This window comes from Morone saxatilis, unplaced genomic scaffold, assembly GCF_004916995.1.
Source record: "Morone saxatilis isolate NCDOM2014 unplaced genomic scaffold, NCSU_SB_2.0 Contig12, whole genome shotgun sequence".
In the NCBI taxonomy this organism is placed as follows: domain Eukaryota; kingdom Metazoa; phylum Chordata; class Actinopteri; family Moronidae; genus Morone; species Morone saxatilis.
In genome coordinates, this window is record NW_023339674.1 from 21,339,233 (window position 1) to 21,359,885 (window position 20,653).

A 20,653-nucleotide genomic window follows, 5' to 3' on the forward strand; every position below is an offset into this window, starting at 1 on the left:
TCTCTGTCTGTCTCTCTCTCCTTCAAAAATCACGTACTCTCATTCTTTTCTCAGGCCAGAATAGAATTTTTGATCAGGTTTCAAAATAAGCCCAGGATATTTATAAGTAGTCTTGTTGTCTACATTCCACTCTTAAGTACAGAGTCATTGGTTTTGATTGTGTTGTCAGGCATAGATGGTGAGCTGTTGCAGTCTGTTGAGGGTTGTTGAGGAAACAGACTGTGTTTTTCTAATCTAATGTTCCCTGTGCTCTTTAGCAGAGGCCATATTTCAGTGTGGCAGTGGTAATGAACATAAATGCCTTCTTACTTCTTACATTTCTTTGATTGTTTTTTTCATTGTTGGCTTAATTGTTGTGTAATACGATATGCTAGAGTGAACATTTCTTTTCAGCCTTTCAACCCCTTTTAATCTCAGCATTGAAAGATAAAGGTGGCAACGTTCTGTCTTAAAAACAGGTTTCTTCTTTAGCATGAGCATTAGCACACACGCCGTCCTGCTGCCGTAAATACTCACTCATTTGGTGGGACCTATTTTCAGCCGTGGAGTAATACACATTTGGTGTGTGCTAACATTTGCTACAATTCCCAGTTGTTATAGGAAATATTTTTTCAAATGAAAGCATATAGTTTTGATTCATTTTTAATCTTCAGTAGGGACTCAGGGCCACAGATTGGTGAAGTACTGACAGACGGAGTAACAGATTGTTGGTTTTGATCTTTTCATGGAATTTGTTAACAGGAACAAAAATGTAGAATGACACCAGCCTTTTCCTTTAAAGGCAAAACTACTGATCACAAGTTCCTGTTCAAATCCACCTTTCCACACTGAACATTGCTGGTTATGAGACATTCAAGTCAAAGTCAAAACAGTCTTGAACTTGGTCTTTGTTTGCATCACTTCTCTCTCTGCAGTTCTTTATCTTGTTATTTGTTTTAATCCCCGTCCACCTCCATTCATTAGTGATACATTCCTCTGTGCTTCTCTGGTTGGTAGGTTCCACCTTTTGAGCGTCACAGGTTGCGCTCACACCCCTCTTATTGCTCACCTCCGGCTCTGTTAGATCTCATTAAGAAAACCCTCAATCAACCATTTCCTGCCTGGACTCTTATTGGTCTTCTACCAAACTACATTCTCTCCCCACTTTCTCTGTCTCCCTAATCTCTCTCTTAGCAGCACAATGATGAGTCAGTCTTAAAAATTACTTGGTAATTTTCCAAACTAGGTATTAAACTGAGGTGTTTCGGGAAGTAAATAGACGTAGATGGCATTTGGGCTCAGACGAATGCAGAGCTGCTCAAATGACATGTACTTACTCACCATTTCCCATCAGTTGTACAAAAGGTATAATCATATAAAGACAAGAAATGATGCTACAAGACAGTCAGGTGGCTATCAAAAGAGCATTTCTTATGCACTCGATTTGAACAAACCGGAATTCACCTCACATATTGCGTGAGAGACATCAGACAGTGTGTGGTGTTGTAAATGTGGTGTGGTGCCGTTATGGTTGGTGGCGTGGCAGCGCCGCGTGACATGATTTCAGACACAGGTGTTCAGCCTCATAGCCAAGCTGGATGTTCCTGGATCGGCACCTGGTCCTGCTCCTCGTCAGGATCTGCAGTGCCACGATCAACATCTAAACCACAGATACCCTCGGGTGTGGGTGTGTGTTTGGGTGGGTGAGTTGGGGGCCTGCATCCAACAGCCTGCCACAGACCTAGACCTTGCCGTGGGCTTGCACTATATGCTTTGGCAGCAAGTCAACCAGCTCTCTCACGGCAGCAGACACGTAAGCACTCGAACAGATTTACACATCTCCTCCTACCTAGACCTTAAAATATATCCAACCCACGGCCATTCCAGAGCACTCCTGCCACAAACACATCAAATGTGTGTTACTGTAAATAGATTTAAAGCCTATTTGCATTTTGTGTTTTACTATATTCTTGTGTATTGGGGTTTTTTGACAGTATAAATGCTCAGAGACAAACATCAGTTGTAGTTTGTTTTGCCTTTCTCCACTGCGGGTGTCTGGAAAGATAAGACCCACATCTTTCTGAGTCTTCACGCTCAGCTCCATCAAATAGCCCTGCTGTTTTTCTAAAGAGTTTACCTCTCAGCCTGGGCAGCGCAGGAGAGCAAACCACCGGGCCAGACACTTTACATTCCTCAAGACGGTAACACAAAACAAAGACTTGCCCTGCTAAATGTGATATCGTCTATAAGGAAAGGAAAAGGAGCAAATAACAAATATCAGAGATAGCCTGACAAAGTTGAGCTGTTCGGTGTGCGTTATCTAACCGTGCTGCTGTTGATGTATTCCTCAACATATGTTATGTGCCAAATAAAATGAAGCAAGTATTTATGTTCACTTGTCAGCCTTATGAAAGTTATCTTGTGTTTATACTCAGAGAAGGAGGGGTTGGCAGTGACATAGCTACTCTTACATCTTATTAATTTACAGTATGTTCCAGGTAAGGTCAGTGTATCAGTGTGAAGGGATCCTTTTACCACATGTTCTATAAATGTTAGATCTTATCTGAAACACTCACATATTATGTGTCTGCCTTTGCTTTCATTTCCAAAGTAGGGCTGTATAATAAGTGAGCTCATACGTTGTTATATAATCTTGAAGTAAGAGCTTTAATAGAGTTTCCAGGGTTTGGTGGAAACCCCATGGTGGCAGAAGTCATGCATAAGCATTTGAGTCGAGCCTTATTAGTCATTAGCACTGGCAATTCTAGTTAGCTTTTACTGAGAGTAAAACACCCAGTTACTGGAGATTTGTTACTGGAGATGTTCTTATATCTATCTTTGGTTTACAATATATTCCTGCATTTTGGCTTCTGTCATTTTTTGTAATTGCATCCAGTGGTAAGTTGCAGAATGAAACCAACCGAGCAAGCATGTTGGAGAAACTGACACTGGCTCAAGGACCTTTCATGTTTTCCACAAGTTTTGTGGTCACTGAGGTTTCTCCTACACGCTTGGGAGGCTGAGCTGTATTCAAATGGTTCACCATTAGATGCCACTAAATCCAACACACTGGTCCTTTAAGTGATAACATAACCGCCTATACAGCAGCATCAGGTCCAAACTCTTATTTCTCCAATACCTGCAAAATTAACAACATTTCAGCTTCAGCTGTACATGTGTTTAGTGCTAATTAGCTAATGTTAGCATGCTAACACACTAAAGTGAGTACGGTAAAAATGACCTGACAGACATCAGCACGGTATCCTGCTGACATTAGCAAAGAGCTGCTAGCATTGCTGCAGGCTGTTTTTATTATTATTGATGGTTTTTGTTAGCTTAACATTCGTTTCATGTTTATATGATATAATTTAAGTTTTGTGATGTTGTGCATGTTTGTGACCTTCCAAGGAACTGCGGATAGGAATTTTCTTTGATAATTCTGCTGCAATACATCCAGATGTCTGATGTTGTGCACAGCCCCTTACAAAGAGATAAAACATATAGGCCAGTGTACAGAGGTATTTTATTATATCACAGAGTGGACCAACAGAGCCATGAGAGGAAGAAGACATGAAGCGGCTCCTGTAGCTTAATCTTCTTAACCCAGCACCCAGTTCACAGCGTCTGACTGGGAGGAAGTGGGAGCTTAAGCTGAGAATATGGATTTACTCTTTTCAAACACAATATATTGCTGTGTAAAAAATCAAACAAACACCATCTTATATAAATTTGCTGATTTGCAGCACTGATGGTGGAGTCATCAATGTCCTTGTTAGCTGTAATGAGCCTCTCAGTGTTAGCTGTGCTGATACAGTTTTCAGGTTTGCTTTTATATCTTTTATAAAACAGCTGACCGGCTTGTTAACAGAAGGCAGTTACATTCCTGAGCAGCACAAGGGGGAAGTGAATATGCGAGTCGACCTACTTTGCCAAAAGCGCTGTAAACTGCCTGCTTGGCTACCATCCTCCTTTTTCTTCCTTCACACTTTTTCAGTCATCTCACCTTCTCCCTGTTTTTTTCCCGTCAACCTTCTTTCACAGCCTCTCTGTTTCTGTCCTTCTGTCTTATGCTCTGTCATTTGGGGTTTATTTCGCAGCAGGTCTTTGCTTCCCTACGCACTTCTTTAGAAATGAGGGAACATTAGCTTTTGATTAGACAGCAGTGTTTTCTGCTCGAATAAAGGAGGTCTTGTCCTCTCGCTGCCATGCATTTACCTTGATAATTGGTTTCAGTGCATACCCAGCTGAGAAAATTACCTGCAAAAAGCAACATGTTACATCTTGCACACCATTTTTCGCAGATGCAAATGTTTTCTTGCATATTTAGCTTTCTCCTCTGGTCAATTTTGAAGGAACGTGCAACAGTTGCTCACAGATTTTACTCTGCAAGTCATACTCTTGACATTTATATATGATTCTACAACAATCTTTTCATTTAGTAAGAGACTGCATTTATGTGTGCGTTGCTAGGTTGTGCAAACCCAGAAGAGCTGACAACAGAGCGAGCCCATACTGCTGTGGAGGAGATGTTTGAGACCCTCCGAGGTTTGAGCCACACCAGAGACCACCTGAAGCAGCTACGCTCCGTCTACACCGCCAGTGATGGAGTTCACCAGGTCTAAGACACACAAACACACACTGTCAACATCAAAACACACAGGGTGTAACAGGGTGGTTCCCTCTTAGTGGACTAATTCAACATGTCTATTCACATCACACACACATCGAGGGAAATCCACCAAACAGCTCCAAAAACATTCCCCAGCATACCTAAGTATGCCAGACTATCTAGTTAACATTGTTCATTACACACAGTGTACCATCACTCATAGTTTAGCTACCTATTTTTCTTTCTGTGACAGTAACACAGGCACAGATTTAGCAGGGGACCTCTGGCCTTGGTTGCTTTTGTCCCTCTCAAGCCTGCGTCACACACAGCACAGAGAAGGAGTTCACTGTAAGAGCCTCTTCATAAACTGTCTGTTTCTTAAAGCTTACATAACTTATGCTCCTACCTTTTCTTATGGACAGTCAACAGTGCAGCCTCACTGCCGCTGTCCTTCACTGTGATTGGGTAGCTTTTTCTGAGAATCATAGGTCAGGAGAATAAAGGTTAGTCGATGAAAGTTCAAGACACTGTGTTTTTCTTTAGAGGTCGTAATTATTTTCTTATATAAATACATGGACATAAATGAAAGAAAGCTTTAGTTGAGCTTGAACAAAAGCTTTTCAATTGCAGAGACTTCTGTGTGCTTCTCTTTGTGTACTTACTGCTTGTATCTCTTGAACCTCCTTTGAAATGTTTTGACTGAGGCTTCCTTTTTTACAATTCTTATGTAAATCATTTAACCAATCACAAAGCCATGAGGTGCAAAGCCTTTCTCTCATTGGAGGAGTTATCTCTCGTGTTCAGCAGGATTGTTAGATAAAATGTTTGAAATGTATTAATTTTCTTGCTATTTCAAACATTTTAGCCACATATATTACATTTTGCAATCTGCACTATGTATTCATCCTTAAAGTAAAAGTTCTACATTTTGGGAAATACTTTTATTAACTTGATACCACTCTGTTTGCATGCAAAACAGGAAGATAGCAGCCAGCTAGCTTAGCTTAGCTCCGAGACTGGGACCAGGGTGTCTGCTGGAGAAAAAAAATTAAAGTGTCATTTGACATCTTTATTAATATTTTTGTCTGTGACTGTACGGGTGTTGGCGCATGCATGTGAGCAGCAATGTGTTTCTATTAGGACAGAACACTCTGTCCCCTACTCCAGCTGAATTATGAAAATGATTTCATACAAAAGGAGAACAGTGTGATATATGCCAGCTACTTGCTGTTTTTGAAAAACCTCAGAAATCCATCAGCCTCTCTCAGCACGCCTCCCCTTTACCAGTGAAGACAATACCTGTCGTTCAAGATGTCCTCCTCTCATTGAAGACTTCTTTGAGGTGCAGAACTCACCTGACACACATAAGTGAGAGGTTGTGACATTGTTCAGAACCGCTTGTTTTGTTTTTTTACTGTAAGTCATTTAAGTTCCTGGTTTTATTTTTCTCACAAAGCCTAAAATAAGACCGTCAGCCTTGCAGTCCTTAATGGGAGCATAGGTTATCATCCCAGCATGTACCGGTACCACTGAGCACGGTCTGCTATTAGTTTCGGTAATTAAGCTTTCGCTGTTCATTTTAGTGGAGAATTATATTGACAATACCAAATGGATTTAGTAATATAAATGAGAACATCACAGTTTCTTCAGTGGCTCTAATCACGCTCTGTTAATTTTAATCATAATTCATCAGACCAGCAAACAGCAGCGCTCATATGCCGTTACTGTCACGTGTATACTCGTTGAAGAGCTGCGTGAAAACTGTGCATTTCCTGAGCACCTCACGCTGTGAGTAACTGAACACTATAGAATTTCTTGGAAAAGATACATCAGTGAAGTCCGAGTGACGGATCCTGTAACAGCTGGAGTCTAATGCTATCTATTGGCCTCAGCGGGGGGGGGGGCTTGATGTCTTTAAGCATTTTAATGATTGCAGCTAGCATTCGCACCATTATTACAATCTTTTGAATTGTGAAGCAACGAGACAAGAGGAGAGTGACACGACCAATAAAAAGCCATTATAACAAGAAAATGATTCATCCAAGTCTTACATTGATTGTGGCACATGGGCATACACGCCTATGGCTCTATACATTCTGCACACTGAACAGCAGCTGTGTGAGGTATTGTGCTCGGTCGGTGAGGCATAATTACATGTCAACAGTGACTCAGCATATACTTATGTCCCTCCAAATGGCACACCTGGATAAAACCTTAATGTATTTTTTGATCAACCAATGTGGGTTAGGGTTAAGATTTGTCCGATGGCCATTACACCACAACTTTAGAGGAGAGCATGCAGCATGTGCACCATGCTCTTTTTTCTCTCTTTTTTTAAGAGACAATTTAGCACTGTGTGTTTTTAAGGGATTTAAATGAGATGCATAGTACAACTTCCTTATAATTTTGACCACATTAGTTCCAAAGACATTCCAGTCTGTTCTGTTTTGTGCTCCATGTGTGTTTTTGATGTTGTCACCTTGTTCGTTTGGAACATTAATGTGTTCATCCACCTCTATGCCAAGAAAAAACCCATGGGGAAAACTGATACTCACATGGATACTCACATGTGAGGGTGTGTGCGTATGTTTGTGTGTACAGACGAATATGTAAGCGTTGGCATTCTCATATGACTAATTCTAATATTGTTTTCATTATGTGGGTGTTTGTGGTGGTGATTTAATGGTATTGCTTTTATTTTTTTTGGCTAGCAGATGAAAATGGAGTGTGCGTGACTGTGGGTTGGCCTGGTTGTTTATACTCACAATGCTATGGTTGTGTATGAGTGTGCGTGAGCGTTATTTAGCCAAAGGTGAATCATTAATGTGTTTACTCCCAGCTTAGTTTGTGGAGGCTGACCCATGCAGCAAAGTCATGTTGGTAGAGGTAAATATTAGTTTATATAATTCATGATTTATACATCATGGATGGCAGGATTTCCTAAGGCCTAATTTGGCTGCTCCTCAGGGACTAGAGGAGTGGGAGGCTGTGAGGCATCGAGAATGATACATTACATACTGATACTCCATATTTAGGTAAATGGCTGTGGGCAGAAACACCTGAATGCATTAGCATTTGGACAACATGGTGTGTGTGTGTGTGTATGTGTGTATGTAACGCTTGAATCAACAGTTTGGTAAATTGAGTCTTCAGATGTTCTTTTGAAAACATCCAAAGGAAAAGTTATGTTCCTTACCTCGCTCACATTTTTGGCATACAGCCTTGATGTGTCACTAACTCTAGCTTGAGGAAGTTATCCACTACTGGAAGATATTCAGCCTGTCTATTTTAAGGATAGTGTTCAATTAAATCTTTGCCAAGTCTTATCTGGGTCTTTATTGTTCTCTGAAACAGCTAACATCACTCCCATGGAAAAAAATCTGCCTAGAATTCTTGATCTGCTAGGTTTGAGGTCTATAAATGGTACGCTCTGTCCTGTGGAGCTGGGCAGAAAAAGCTGTGTCTCTGTTACTGTTAAAGAGTTTTTCTTTTTTTCATGGATCGTTCCTTATAAGAATATCAGAAGGAATTTATGAAGCTTTAATTGAGGCTCTGCAGTTCAGCTCCTATAAGGACATCAGCATTTTATTGAAACTCCAGCTTTTCACTGTCAATACGTCCTGAAATAGTGATGAAATATCGTGCTTGTGAAAGCGAGGCAGCTCATAACTATGGAAAAGTGAGCCAGGTGCTGTTGACTGTTTTTGGGAGAAGCGGGTTATGTCATATGATGGTGTCAATATGTTTATCTTTATAGGAAAAACTATGACTGTTTTTCAGCACAAACACACCCTGTTTAATCAAAAATAAGCTGAAATATGGCTGACCTTCTGCATTCAAATGTGTTTTTCTCAAAGGTCAACGCAATCCTACTATCTTCTGCTGCTAGAATACAGCCATGTTAGCTGCTCTGTGAGGCTGTACTTAGGCACAACGACGCTGTGTGCTAAATGCTAACGTCCATATACTTGCAGGGACTATGCTAATATGCTGATGTTTAGCAGTTATAATGTTAACCATGTTCACCATCTGATTTTAGCATGTTCAGCACATGGTAAACTGTATTCTTTCATAAATTCACACACTTTAGACGATACACATAAGGGGTGCACAGCATGTACTCCTAGCTCAATAAATACAAATAAAAACACAGATAAAAACACACAAAACAACATGCATGTCTAAAAAAGACAACAACAACCCTCATTGTGGCTGTAGGGGAAAAGTCAGTAGGATACATTATCAGAAAAAACCATTGACAGACATTATCTTCCCTAGAGCTAAAAACAATGAATACAAGTTGATGGGTTTTTAAAAAATGAAATTATCTAGAATTATATTTGAATTTCAGAGAAACATTTAGTATCACGTTTATAACATACTGGTTGTTTGGATAGTTTTTGTTCATACCATAAAGACAAAAAGGTTTCAGAATTTCAAATCAAAGTTGTTGATTCTTGCTTTGTTTGATCCACTTTTTATCACAGACTTTTCCACTTTAACACTCATAATAGACTAGAGTGCTGTTTTTAGCCACATCCAACAGTGCAGGCAGATTTGTTCATCCTCATTGCAGAAGTGTTTAAGCTCCTCTTCCTGAAGTGACTCATAAGTTAGCGGGCCGTTTGGTCGACCAGAGCTGTTTATAACTCCACTGTCTCTCACACCCCCGTCCATTCACACAAAACACGCAGAGGCTAAAAGAAGGGCTCTCTGTGGAAAATACACAGACGCCAACAGCTCTTCAATCATATTTATACACACACACACACATTCATATACACATTGTTTACTGTAAAATATTACACTTGACACATCTATATATATAAAAATAAAACTGTGTTGTCAGTGTGGGTGATTTTGGGTGTTAACATCGTGTTCAAGTGTGTTATTATGTTTGCGTTCACAGGCGACCTATCGTCCATTCCTGCGGCAGATCCTGGAAGAAGTCTTCCACCCTGACAGACTTGAATGTCCTGACATCGAGCATATGTCAGGAGGCCTCACAGACCTGCTCAAGACCGGCTTCAGCATGTTCATGAAGGTCAGACATCGCTCACAATCGCGCACACACACACAAATGTTTTTATGTAATGGGGTCAGCTCTGTCACTTCCTCTTAACCCCACCTTTGCCAGCTACCCGCTGTGGGCAATAAAGTAACGTCTTTCATTGTTTGAACTTGACCTGATTTGACAATTTGCTGAGTAAGCCTCTCATGTCTGCAGATATTTAGGGTTTGCCCTAATGGGTCAATTAAACTAACAAAAGCAGCTCTGTGTAACTTGTATTTACCCATCACTTTTTAATTCTCCTTAACCACAGTTCTAATCTTAGACACAGAGATTTTGATGTACAGCACTTCTTATAGACTATAATATGACCAATAGATCAAAAGCCAAGAATTTTTTGCTCACCTGATACAGTTTGTTTTTCTTCAGTCAGGAGATAAAAGAAACACAATACAGGGACCATTTCCAACAGGATCACATTTTATAGGTCAAACAGCCATGTGTCTCCACATGGAGTCACCAGCTGCATTTGATGTTGCATTTACACAGTTTGCTCCCCCCGCTTCACCCATTTTGCCAACTAGTGGGAGCCTATACAGCAGTGACAAAAATATAATCTCTTGCTGTCTTTCCACCTAAAGTAAATAAAAAATTGGGTCTCTGGCCAAAAATCATGGTAGCTAGAAATAGATCCCTGCAGTTATGGCCAACGGCTTTTTCATTTGATTCACGTTGGTAACTAATTACATCCAATTACCAATTACATATGATATATACCCAGTTTGGGGAAGATTAGAAGAAATATGTAGAACACAGAGTGAAAAGGGTGTTTTATTCAAAATAAAATATCGTGTGGACGATATGTTCGATCGATGTTTGGTAAAGGTTGTTCCAAAACTGCAGGGCGGGTTACATGTCAAAGAAGTGCCATAACTCGGAAAACAGAATAACAATCGATGTGTTGGCACCTTCAGTGTGAGCACATCTAACTACTGAAGTAATAGAACTATGAAGCAGCAAAAGCCTAAAGTTTGAACCTGGAAAAGTTATAAAAGGCAAAGCAGACAGATCAGACAAATACATTTCATTAGGGGTGCAATATTAAATATATATATTTATAATTGTAGAAATATTCAATAAAATCCAACTTTTTCCATTTGCACAATTTTTAGTTGTAAATATTAAGATACTTACAAAAGTGTATCTGCTAAACAAATCTAAATTGTAATCAAAGTGATTTGCAATAATTAAATGCATTTAAACATTATACCAGGTCATTGCTTGAAAGAGTCTCATTTATTTTAAATACCAATGTGGTCCAGATACTTGAGGAGCACAAACATTACTGGAAGAGAAAGAAATACTCTCAGTGGCCAGACATCAATTCAATTGTATTTCAATAATAAGAAACACCCAATTTCACCTTTCAGAACAATGCAGTTGGATTTGCTTTCTTTCTTTCATTCGTGTCGTTATATTCATTCATTCATCCCTCTGCAGCGTAGTTTTTCAAAGTTTGAAGAGCATCAGAGGAAGACAAAGGGCTGAATTTATGGATTATGTTAATATTTTGGCCAAATGTTTTCCTCCAACAGACATGTAAGGTTTGTGGGTAATGTATATCCTCCGCAGAGCAGATCACTATCCACAGTCTGATTATCCCACATCTGGGCCTGCTTAAACTCATGATTACCCAGGGGGAGGAATTAGACAGGTTGTGTAACCGTGGCCTGGTTTTACACAAATTAGGAAACTTGGCCCACGAACCACCAACTCAGACAGACTAAACCTATAAACCTGAACTTGGAGCATTCTATAGGAGTGCAGTGCACACCCTTTATGCATTAAAACAACCCAATAAAACTTCTATTTTTAACCACAGAGCCCAACTTAGACTTTAAACACACTGGACCCCGCAGTCTGGATTATGACCAAGTGAGTGTGAGTTTGTGTCTGGTGTCCTATGTTTAGTCTTTGTTTAGACAGCCGCAGTAACACCGGCAACCAAATATACATTTTAAGAACTAAAGTCACAGGATATCTCACATTTACGGAGCACATTTTCTTACTACGATTAATAGCTCAATAAGGTCTTGGAAAGGCATGTTTGTGCACCAGAAACTGACAGAGTGGCACATTGCTTTGTAATCTTATAATTTAGGAGCAATGATGAAATGTTTGAAAATTATTGGAATGCTCAACATCAGCTGACCTTGATCACTGGCAACATCCAGATGTTCCAATCTGTCTGAGGTACCTAAAATCAGCTGTGATTTCAGATGGACCAGCAATGGTTCTCAACTTGTGGGTCTCAATCCAACCGTGACCCAGCAGTCTGCTCTGAGTTAGTTGTAAGCAAGTAGGTTAACTTTGTCAAAAAAAATGTAGTGTATTTGTGGAGCAGCGCTTTTATTTTTAATTACTATTATTTTCAGTATAGTAAACATTACTAAAAAATACTGAAATAAAATAGTTGCTCCAGAAATCCACTATATTTCAAGTGATTTTATGTGTTTGTCCTTATAGCAAGAAGGTTCTGGGTTTTAATCCACTGACGCAGCGTGACCTGATGTCTAATAGAAAATCTGCACCCTGTGGCTAGACCAGTTAAGAAACCGTGGTACAGTGAGTGTCTTGCATAAGACAAACGTTGCTCACTAACAGCTTGATATTTTAAAAAATTTAAATCAAGAAAACCGAGTGTCTCTAAGAAGGCCTGTTAATGTATTGTATCATCAGGACATAGAATAACATTTTTCTTTTCCTCACTTACACCTAGAGGCACATTTCACACCTCATCTCTACACACTTTCATAAGCCCCTTCCTCCCTGTCTGTCCCATGGCAGTACACATGGTTCAGACACTCGTAGCTGTATTGTGATCCTCGGCAGTTTACTCCTCGGATCCAGCAAACATGCACATGGAATCGTTGCATTGGCAATGAAGCGCCACGGAATCTGAAAATACAAAATTTAACATGAGCAGAATACGCTAGAAAACATTTGTTCTCACATTTTTCCGTAAAACACATGTCGAATCATCCTTGACACGCTCCACCCCAGCCTGCTGGTGCTTCACGTGTACAGCCACCCTTGCCTCGGGTCCGCCCCCTGCAGCTCTGATTGCTCAGTTAGCATTCACAGGCGGCAGATGGGTCCTGACTGCAGCTCGCCGACCAATAGTGCCAAGCCATTATTCCCCCAACGGCCAATCACTCTCAACAGATAGACAGAGGCTCTACCCTGCTGTTAAAATGAATCTTTAAGTGACAGTTTACAATGTTTTTGCTGTGCCAGTCTGAAGTGTGTGAGAGCTTTCTGACACAGGTGATGTGGGACATGTTGTTTGTGTTTCTGCATGTGTTGTATGAGAGTGTATTTGTGTGTGTGTGTGTGTGTGAGTGTACACCTGCTTATATGTCCACGTGTCAGCCATCCTAACACCATGGTGAGAAGACTGTCCCTCCACTGTTTGGAGTAGTAGCAACCTGTGTCCTTGCAGAGTCCAGCATCATTAGAATCACCACAATATCACCGGTCTCCAGCTGAGCAGTGACTCAACATGGAGGCGCATAGAGAGCCACAGATAATAATTTGAAGAGGAAATGATTAAGTGTTCCCTGGACAAAGTGGGTTGTTTATCACAGACTTTTCTATAATAAGTAACAGAATCAACACATCACTGACCAATCACAATGTCCCGTCTTAACTGTAGGTGAGTCGTCCACATCCCAGCGACAACCCTCTGCTCTTCCTCTTCCTGGTTGGTGGAGTCACGCCCTCAGAGCTTCGCCTCATCAAAGAGATTGTTAGCGCACACAAACCGGGGACCCAGGTGAGTGGACGGGAGTACATTTATGCGTTTGAGTTAACCCTAACCTGTGTTCAAGATTTCACTGTAACTTTCTTGTTTTAGCTTCCTCTGAAAGCAGTTAATGGATCATTTTGGATTAAACTGCACATTGACAAGACATCAGGGTGTAGTCAGCTCAGAGATGAGCACTAAAAGGAGAATTTACAGACTTATAATACTGAAAACATATATGAACTATAATGTAATCTTGCCACATGTTACAATTGAACTTACTTACTTACTTCTAAGTTTTAATGCAGCTTAGTGCACAAAGATCAAAACTGAAACTAGACATATTTTAATATTGCTTAGCCCTGCTTGTACTGTGCTCGTTGCCGTCTCAAGTTGCAAAAGGCGATATTGTTTTGTAATTTATTACAAAACAATAGTTCCATTTTGCTGCTACTTCTACACCACTACATTTCAGATAGGAATATTATATTTTACTGCATTTATTTGATAAATATAGTGTATAGTATTTAGTTCCTTGATCGATTTAGATTTTACGTACATATTAAACATATGATCACTTAATTAGCAGCACCATGAACAACTACAACATTAAAATGCAGCCTACATGTTAATGCATCAGTAATAATAAAGGTGCCCCATGTACCAAGGTCCTCGCTGCAGCGGCTATGAGTTCGAGTCCGACCTGAGGCCCTTTGATCCCCTCTCTCTCTTCCACCCTTTCCTGTCTATCTTGAGCTGTCCTGTCAATAAGGACAAAAAGCCCCAAAAACGCAAAAAAATAAATAAAGACACTAGGTCTTAAAGCTTTTGCAGGACTTTGAAATTCAAATAACTAAAAACTCTTAATACATCTTAACCTTGAAGATGTATTATTAGTTAATCAAACACATTGCAGATACAGATTATTTGTGTAGGAATCATCAACATCCATTACATAAACCTTTATTTTATCACAGTCTGTATGAAGGCACGTGTTGCTGCTGATGACTCATTAAGATGCACTCCAACAACATATGTTCCTGTAAAAAAATTAAAAATAAAAACTCTACGAACTGACCCCCTTCAGACTGATTTCAGGCTGAGGGAACAAACATAAACACTGACCTACATAGGCAGTTGGCTCAGATCAGGTGTAGAGGTGAGAACGTCATCTGATTTTTACACGCATTAACACAGTAATTGCATACATGAGATGATATGTCTGTCTGCCTGCCTGCCTGTCTGCCTGCCTGTGTGTTTGGGTGGTTTAAGTGCTGATTATATATGCAGACCACAGTGACATGCAGATTAATATGTTTTCTCTCTGAGGAGCGCAAGGAAGGAGAAGAGCGAGATCAGGCCGGGTAATGTGGGTTTGTCTTAATAAAAGGCTTCGAGAAGGAGGCCAGAGGCAATGAAAGGCCTGGCGAGGATCAAAGCCTTCCATCTGTAATCAGGAGAACTGAATAAAGACGAGCTTATGCAATAACCTTCTGGCCCACACACAGACTGACCCCAGCACATGAACATTAGCACATACATGCACAACATACTATATACAAGCAAGTATGTACAAAGTTGGCTGTGGAGCAGACCTTGTTGAACAGTTACAGTGAAAACAAGTTTTGGTCTTGCGCTCGGACAACATTCCTCTGAAACATACCGTCCCTGCCACTACAAACAGGTCTATTGCCAACTTTAGGTGCTGACCCAGAGTTAAATCAACACGGCTGCAGAGAAACAGAGCTTCTCTGTTATACAACATGACAGGACTGGGTTTCTTGTTCGAACTAGAAAGCATTCAAAGTGGGCAAACTGAAGCAGCGATGCCCAAATTGGGGTGCACAGGCCAAAGTTGGCCCACCATATCTTTATAGGTATTTATATATATATCTATATATAAAATCGCTGTTTTATTTATTGCGAGGCAAAAAATGCTAGGATTTCTGACAATTTTTCATAACCTGAGCGGATTATGAAAATTATATTATCTAGCGGGTAGAGTGACACATGCACAGAAGGTCAGTCAATCAAAGTTAAGGGAGCATTGCAGAGAATTCCACCTATTTTCATTGAAATTTGAAGTGATAAAATCTTTTTAGTGTCAAACCCTCGCCCCCTGTTGACGTGACAGGTGAATGTTAAAAGTTTGTGCCAGTAGTTTTCTTCTTTACATAGAAAAGAGACTGCACAGCTTGAATTCACAGTGGTCACAAATGCATTCTAGAGGCCTTTTCAGACATGCACCTTATCATGTAAATGTGAATGCAAAGCAACCAAGTCACTTTTTCAACATCAGTACCAAGGACTTCCTGAAAAGCAGTATTGAAACTAGTATAATAAATTATTTATTTATTTGGGGGTTTTGGGGGCAAAGTGTAAGGCATTAACAGCAAAATAAGTTTTAAAATCCATCAGTGATGCAGCCTGTGAGCTGGCAACACTGCTCTTCCTTCATGTCATTGATTTTTAACTCACTGCTGTTTCCTATTATGGCGGCATTGTGGTTCTTCCCATAACGGCCCTGTCATGTCAATAATCGACACACAGCTGTGTCTGAATGAAAAAAAAGCCATCGTTTTAATAGATGAAGCCAGAAATATTATGTATATCGTGTTTGAAAAGAGATTAGTGGCAGTTGTTCAAAACAGTCTCCAAAATTGGGCAAATACATCATTTCTGACACAGAGTTTAACACTCAAAAGACAGATTTTGTTCTAAAAAAAAAAAACAGTACTTTTTGAGGTAACCTGAACAGTCAAACAATGAAAGCATGCAGGGTCAAAGCAGAACCTCCTTGGTGGAAGTAATTAAATCAAATTGAGACGATAAAGCAGCTGCCAAGGCACCTGATTCATGCACCTTGTTGAATGCCAATTTGCACATTACTCACCCTGACGTTCATGTCTGCTTCATTTACAAGTGTCGAGTTACACACTGTGACCTATTTTAACCTTAATGAGTGTATTGTGCTTTGTTCCAGGTGCTGGTTCTGTCCACGAAGTTACTGAGGCCGACTGATATCCCAGAGATGCTCTTCACCACCCAAAGACTGCTGCCTGATATCGGTTTCTAAAAGGCCGTCACGTGGAAACGCACGCATGCACACGTGGAAGGGCATGTGCGCCGCAACACCTCGTCAGGTGTGAGTCGCATTCGAGAAATGAGATGCAAGTGGAAATTACGGATTTGGAGACGACACGCAAACAAAGCAACATTCCTATCCTGTTTATGTTTATTTCTCTTAGAGACAGTAAAGAAAATGTAAATTTTTGTGTGTGACTGACAATATCGCTCTTCTGCCCCCAAACAGAACTGTGTCCAAAGCCACTTAAGTGAGAGGTGTAAAATTACACTCAGGTACTACTTGTATCAAATGTCAATAAAAAATAAAATCTGTGACTTTTCACACACGCAGTCTTGTGATGCGGCCTTTTGCTGACCATCAGGCTCGGTTATTAGCGGTTTCGACCAGGCGGCGTTAACTGCAGGCCATACATGTGAACTGAGGGAAAGCGTGCTGTTGTGGTGGAGAGAATATACACTCTGTTAGCAGCCGTTCACACCTCGTGTCATATGGTTCCAAATAGGAGCAGAATAATTAACAAGTCGTTTCACACTGTCTGCTTAGGCCAATAATTTGCTCACACTTAGAACTCGCCTACACCTTCATGGGCCCCACCCCCCCTACTCTCTTTTATTCTCTCCAACATGAATCACCTCAGCCAGAGCTCAGTAATTTCACCCACCTGCACACCTGAATCGATTGTGAACAAGATTCCCCCACATTTTGTCAAACAGAGGCCAGGAAGTGTGGTAATTCAGTAAATCCTGTGTTTCGAGGCACTTGAGAGATCGGAGCAGGGTATTCAGGATTCACTAATTTGGTTCTGGATTGTAAATAAACAGATCGCTAAATAACGCACACATCAGGTTTTATTGGGAAAGTGCTTAATACAATTTTCTCCTCATCTTCTTGGAGCTTGTGATTCTCAGAAGAGTCCCTAATATAAACAGGAACTGTGCCAGCGCTGTCAGCTCAGACAATTTCAACAGATTTGTTGAATTGATTTTCTGGAGTGAAGGACTGCACTGGTTTTTAGATAGATCTCTCATGACTGTACAGTCATGCCTCTATTGTTGAATCAAGGCTATTCATCAATGTTGTTTCAAAGCATTTTGTATGAAGTCAAGTCAGACTGCCTTTTTCTGCATGAGTCATCTTCCTCACAATAGCAGAGACATCTCAGTCTCATGAACATCACACAGACTGAAGGAAGGAAAGTGTGCTGTCTGCATGTGTTTGTTTCTGCCCTCAAATACACACAGAAACAAGAGAAACAGACTGTCAAATTCATCATCATTTTATTGTGAACAGAAACTGCATTTGTAACAAATAAATAAACAAATAGGCCCTTTGGACTATTCCTTTTAATAAAGTGCATCAGTGATAATAACTGCCACATGCTACATACTGTCTGCTGCCCCACTACAACCCCCCCTTCCCACCTCCTCTCATCATTCGATCATGCACAAAGATGGTTCTGGATGCGGTTAAAATAATAAAATACATAAAAATACACTGCATGTATTGACACACAAGAGACTGGGTACACACACGGCTGCACAGAGTCCTGGCTCAAGTAGCTGCTAGAATAATGGCAGCATTTAGCGGTGCCATGTAGTGGCAGTCTGAATAAAGACCCATCACAATTGGCAGCGCAGTTAAAAATAAGCAGTAGAGTCCTTCAGAGCTGCTGTTGCCAGGAGAGCTGGATTTAGTTTGTTTTATATGCAGTCTGGAGTTCAGCCAGCCTCACACGGCTGCCTGTGTCCTCAGGTGTGGTTTCTAGTCCTGAACCTTTCGTTGCTTCCTCACACACGGTATCTGACAGGACAGACCGGCCCACTTAGAGGTCATCACCTCTGTAAAGATTCACCCGCGTCCGGCTATTTAGAACCGACAACTGTTCGTTTCACATCTGCCTTCTTCAGCCAGACGGATACAGGACTTCAGGGTAGAAGCATAAATCTTCTGTCTTCTTTCACCTCCAATGCTTTCTTTCTCTGGCCACTCTGGACCACTTTCAGCTTCAACTCCTCACACAGAGGTGACAGTCCTGACTTTCGCAGACAGCGCTTGCTTGAAGCGCCTCTTCAGGTCCTGCATGTTGGGAGACTTTGGCCGGGGGATGAGGGGCGAGCGCCTCTTCTCCGTGGCGGCGCTGGCAGAGTTGTGTGTGGAGTTGGAGGCGGGAGGCGGCTGCTTGGCTAGCTGGCAGCACAGCCTGTGGAAAGCCTGGTGCACCTGGCTGTAGTCCTCGCTGGCAGATACTTCGTAGAAAGAGCAGCCCAGTGTGCCCGCCAGCAGAGGGCCCTGCTGGGAGTCCACGTGCCTCAGGTGCAGCAGGTCTGCCTTATTGGCCAGCAGGATTACTGGAGGCATATTGGCGCCGCCCGTACGAACGATCAGCTGGTGCAGCTGATCAATCAAATCGAAGCTGCGGCGGTCGGTCACAGAGTACACCAGCACCACTGCATCAGCCCATTGGATGGAGCAGGTCACATGGTCAGGTATACTGATGCTATTATCTGTCATCTGGGAAGGAAAGAGAAAGGGAGACTGATTAAAACACAAGCCTTCACACTCAGAAACATTTAATGTTTAACTAGAGAAGCCGAATTCAGACCAGATTAAACCTGACTGTAACTGATCTTTAGTCATGACTGGAATGCTGACTGAGGCAGACAAGAGCTATAGGGTTACTCCTCCAGAACAGAGAGGTGTGGGTGATTGAGGAGTCTGGATCAAGATCAGGATATCATTTACCCCGGCCTCAGACATCCATTAGCCTAAATGGGAGATTAGACAGCCAGACTATGGGGCTCTACATCAGGAGAAAAACATACACACATCTTTAGCTTTGGACCGGTGCCCAGTCCAGAGAGGCTTAGATGACCTTAACAGCCAGACAGTGGATTAGATTATATCATCTTTGTGCTGGAGTACCCTCAACAGATGTTCATGTGTTGAACCCTGTCGGCTCAGTTTGCCTGACAGTCAGCGCAGAGGGAAATAAACTGACATGTGTCTGTCTTGTGTCTGAGGATCTTACCTCCACACCGGGAGTGTCTTGAACCTGGATGGTGACTTGCTCTCCATCCACCTGGACCTCTCTGGAGTAGAGATTACCTGCACACACAAGAGGAAACAAAACGAGCCGTTAACACCAAGAGTTTCATCCTTTCAGAGCCAGTGAAGCCCGTTTCATCCTCTTCAAACACTGTGCTGCTCAGTTACTCACCAGCGTTTCTCTCGTAGTCTCCGATGAAGCGCCTCGTTAGGAATCTCACCACGAGCGCTGAAATGGAGAAAAGCGATAACAACGTAAGTACAGTGACATGACAGAATAATGCTAAAATAAATTACTACCGCCACGCTGTGTGAGTACACTGCAAAGTGCGCATTTGACTCGTTTTCTCACCTGTTTTCCCAACTCCGCTGGCTCCTATCACAGCCATTTTAATAACCCGGTTGGGCGCAGAGTATTCAGGCGCCGGACACTCCGCAATGGTCGTCATGTTGTGGATGAGACGCATTTTTTTTTTTTTTCACCGTTTGTCAATTCCGTCCGAAGAAGCAAAAAAAAGGGAGATTATTTTCTTGTCCAAACTCTTGCAAGGCTCACGGACGAAGTCTTCAGATACGGTGGATGAAGATAATCCTATATGACTCCCCGAGTGGCTCAGCAGAGGTAAAGTGAACTGGCAGTAGTGAGGGACGACGGACAGACACTGCGCACTGACTGCTGCAGCGGAGAGAGGCGCAGCGGCTTTTATAGTGCTCCAGCGGAGGTCGCATCTGATTGGACGCTGGTGATCGCCCTTCCTCGTGCGCCCCCGCCTACACGTGGAGCTGCACACACAGGCAAGAAGTGCTCCTGCAACAGGTGGGACCTCTAGCTGGGTGTCCTGACAAAACAGCCTTTCTTCTGGAAGAGGAAAAAATGTGGGTTTTTGTTGCTTTACAGCGACTTCACTGTTGTCTTACAGTTTTATTATAACATAAATGTCACAATGATTAACCTCATTTTACAGTGACACATCAAAATGACAGTTTCCCCACATGTAAACAAATAATTTGCTTACATCATTTAAGTACAAACATGCTAGAAGTACAAATGCTTTTTTTTTCCTTATACATATTTTCTGTCTTTCAGCCATAATAGCACAGTTTTGTGTGCAATCA

At 41.5% G+C, this 20,653-nt stretch overlaps 2 protein-coding genes across 2 annotated transcripts in view; one reads left to right on the forward strand and one right to left on the reverse strand.

Moving 5' to 3' along the window:
- scfd2 (sec1 family domain containing 2) overlaps positions 1-17,409 on the forward strand; it is an 84,511-nt gene extending 67,102 nt beyond the window's left edge. The window contains exons 6-9 of the mRNA XM_035653191.1: positions 4,450-4,595; positions 9,498-9,632; positions 13,315-13,434; positions 16,388-17,409. Of these exons, the coding sequence (XP_035509084.1) occupies positions 4,450-4,595; positions 9,498-9,632; positions 13,315-13,434; positions 16,388-16,480 (494 nt within the window). The 3' untranslated portion in view covers positions 16,481-17,409. The remainder of the gene's footprint in view (positions 1-4,449; positions 4,596-9,497; positions 9,633-13,314; positions 13,435-16,387) is intronic.
- Positions 17,410-17,750: 341 nt separating this feature from the next.
- On the reverse strand, positions 17,751-20,201 carry rasl11b (RAS-like, family 11, member B). Its single transcript, XM_035653192.1, has 4 exons — positions 19,890-20,201; positions 19,710-19,766; positions 19,521-19,597; positions 17,751-19,003 (listed from the first exon to the last, which is right to left on the reverse strand). The coding sequence occupies exons 1-4, from the start codon at positions 20,002-20,004 to the stop codon at positions 18,506-18,508; spliced, it is 747 nt and encodes a 248-aa protein (XP_035509085.1). The 5' UTR covers positions 20,005-20,201; the 3' UTR covers positions 17,751-18,505.
- Positions 20,202-20,653: the final 452 nt, after the last annotated feature.

What these genes read in the sequence shown, in the direction of transcription:
- rasl11b (XM_035653192.1), bottom strand. Translation starts at nt 20,004, where the DNA reads ATGCGTCTCATCCACAACATGACGACCATTGCGGAGTGTCCGGCGCCT. An exon ending in CAGCGGAGTTGGGAAAACAG is followed by an intron (nt 19,767 to 19,889) that starts GTGAGAAAACGA and finishes TCTCCATTTCAG; the next exon opens with CGCTCGTGGTGAGATTCCTA. An exon ending in AAGACACTCCCGGTGTGGAG is followed by an intron (nt 19,004 to 19,520) that starts GTAAGATCCTCA and finishes TTTCCTTCCCAG; the next exon opens with ATGACAGATAATAGCATCAG.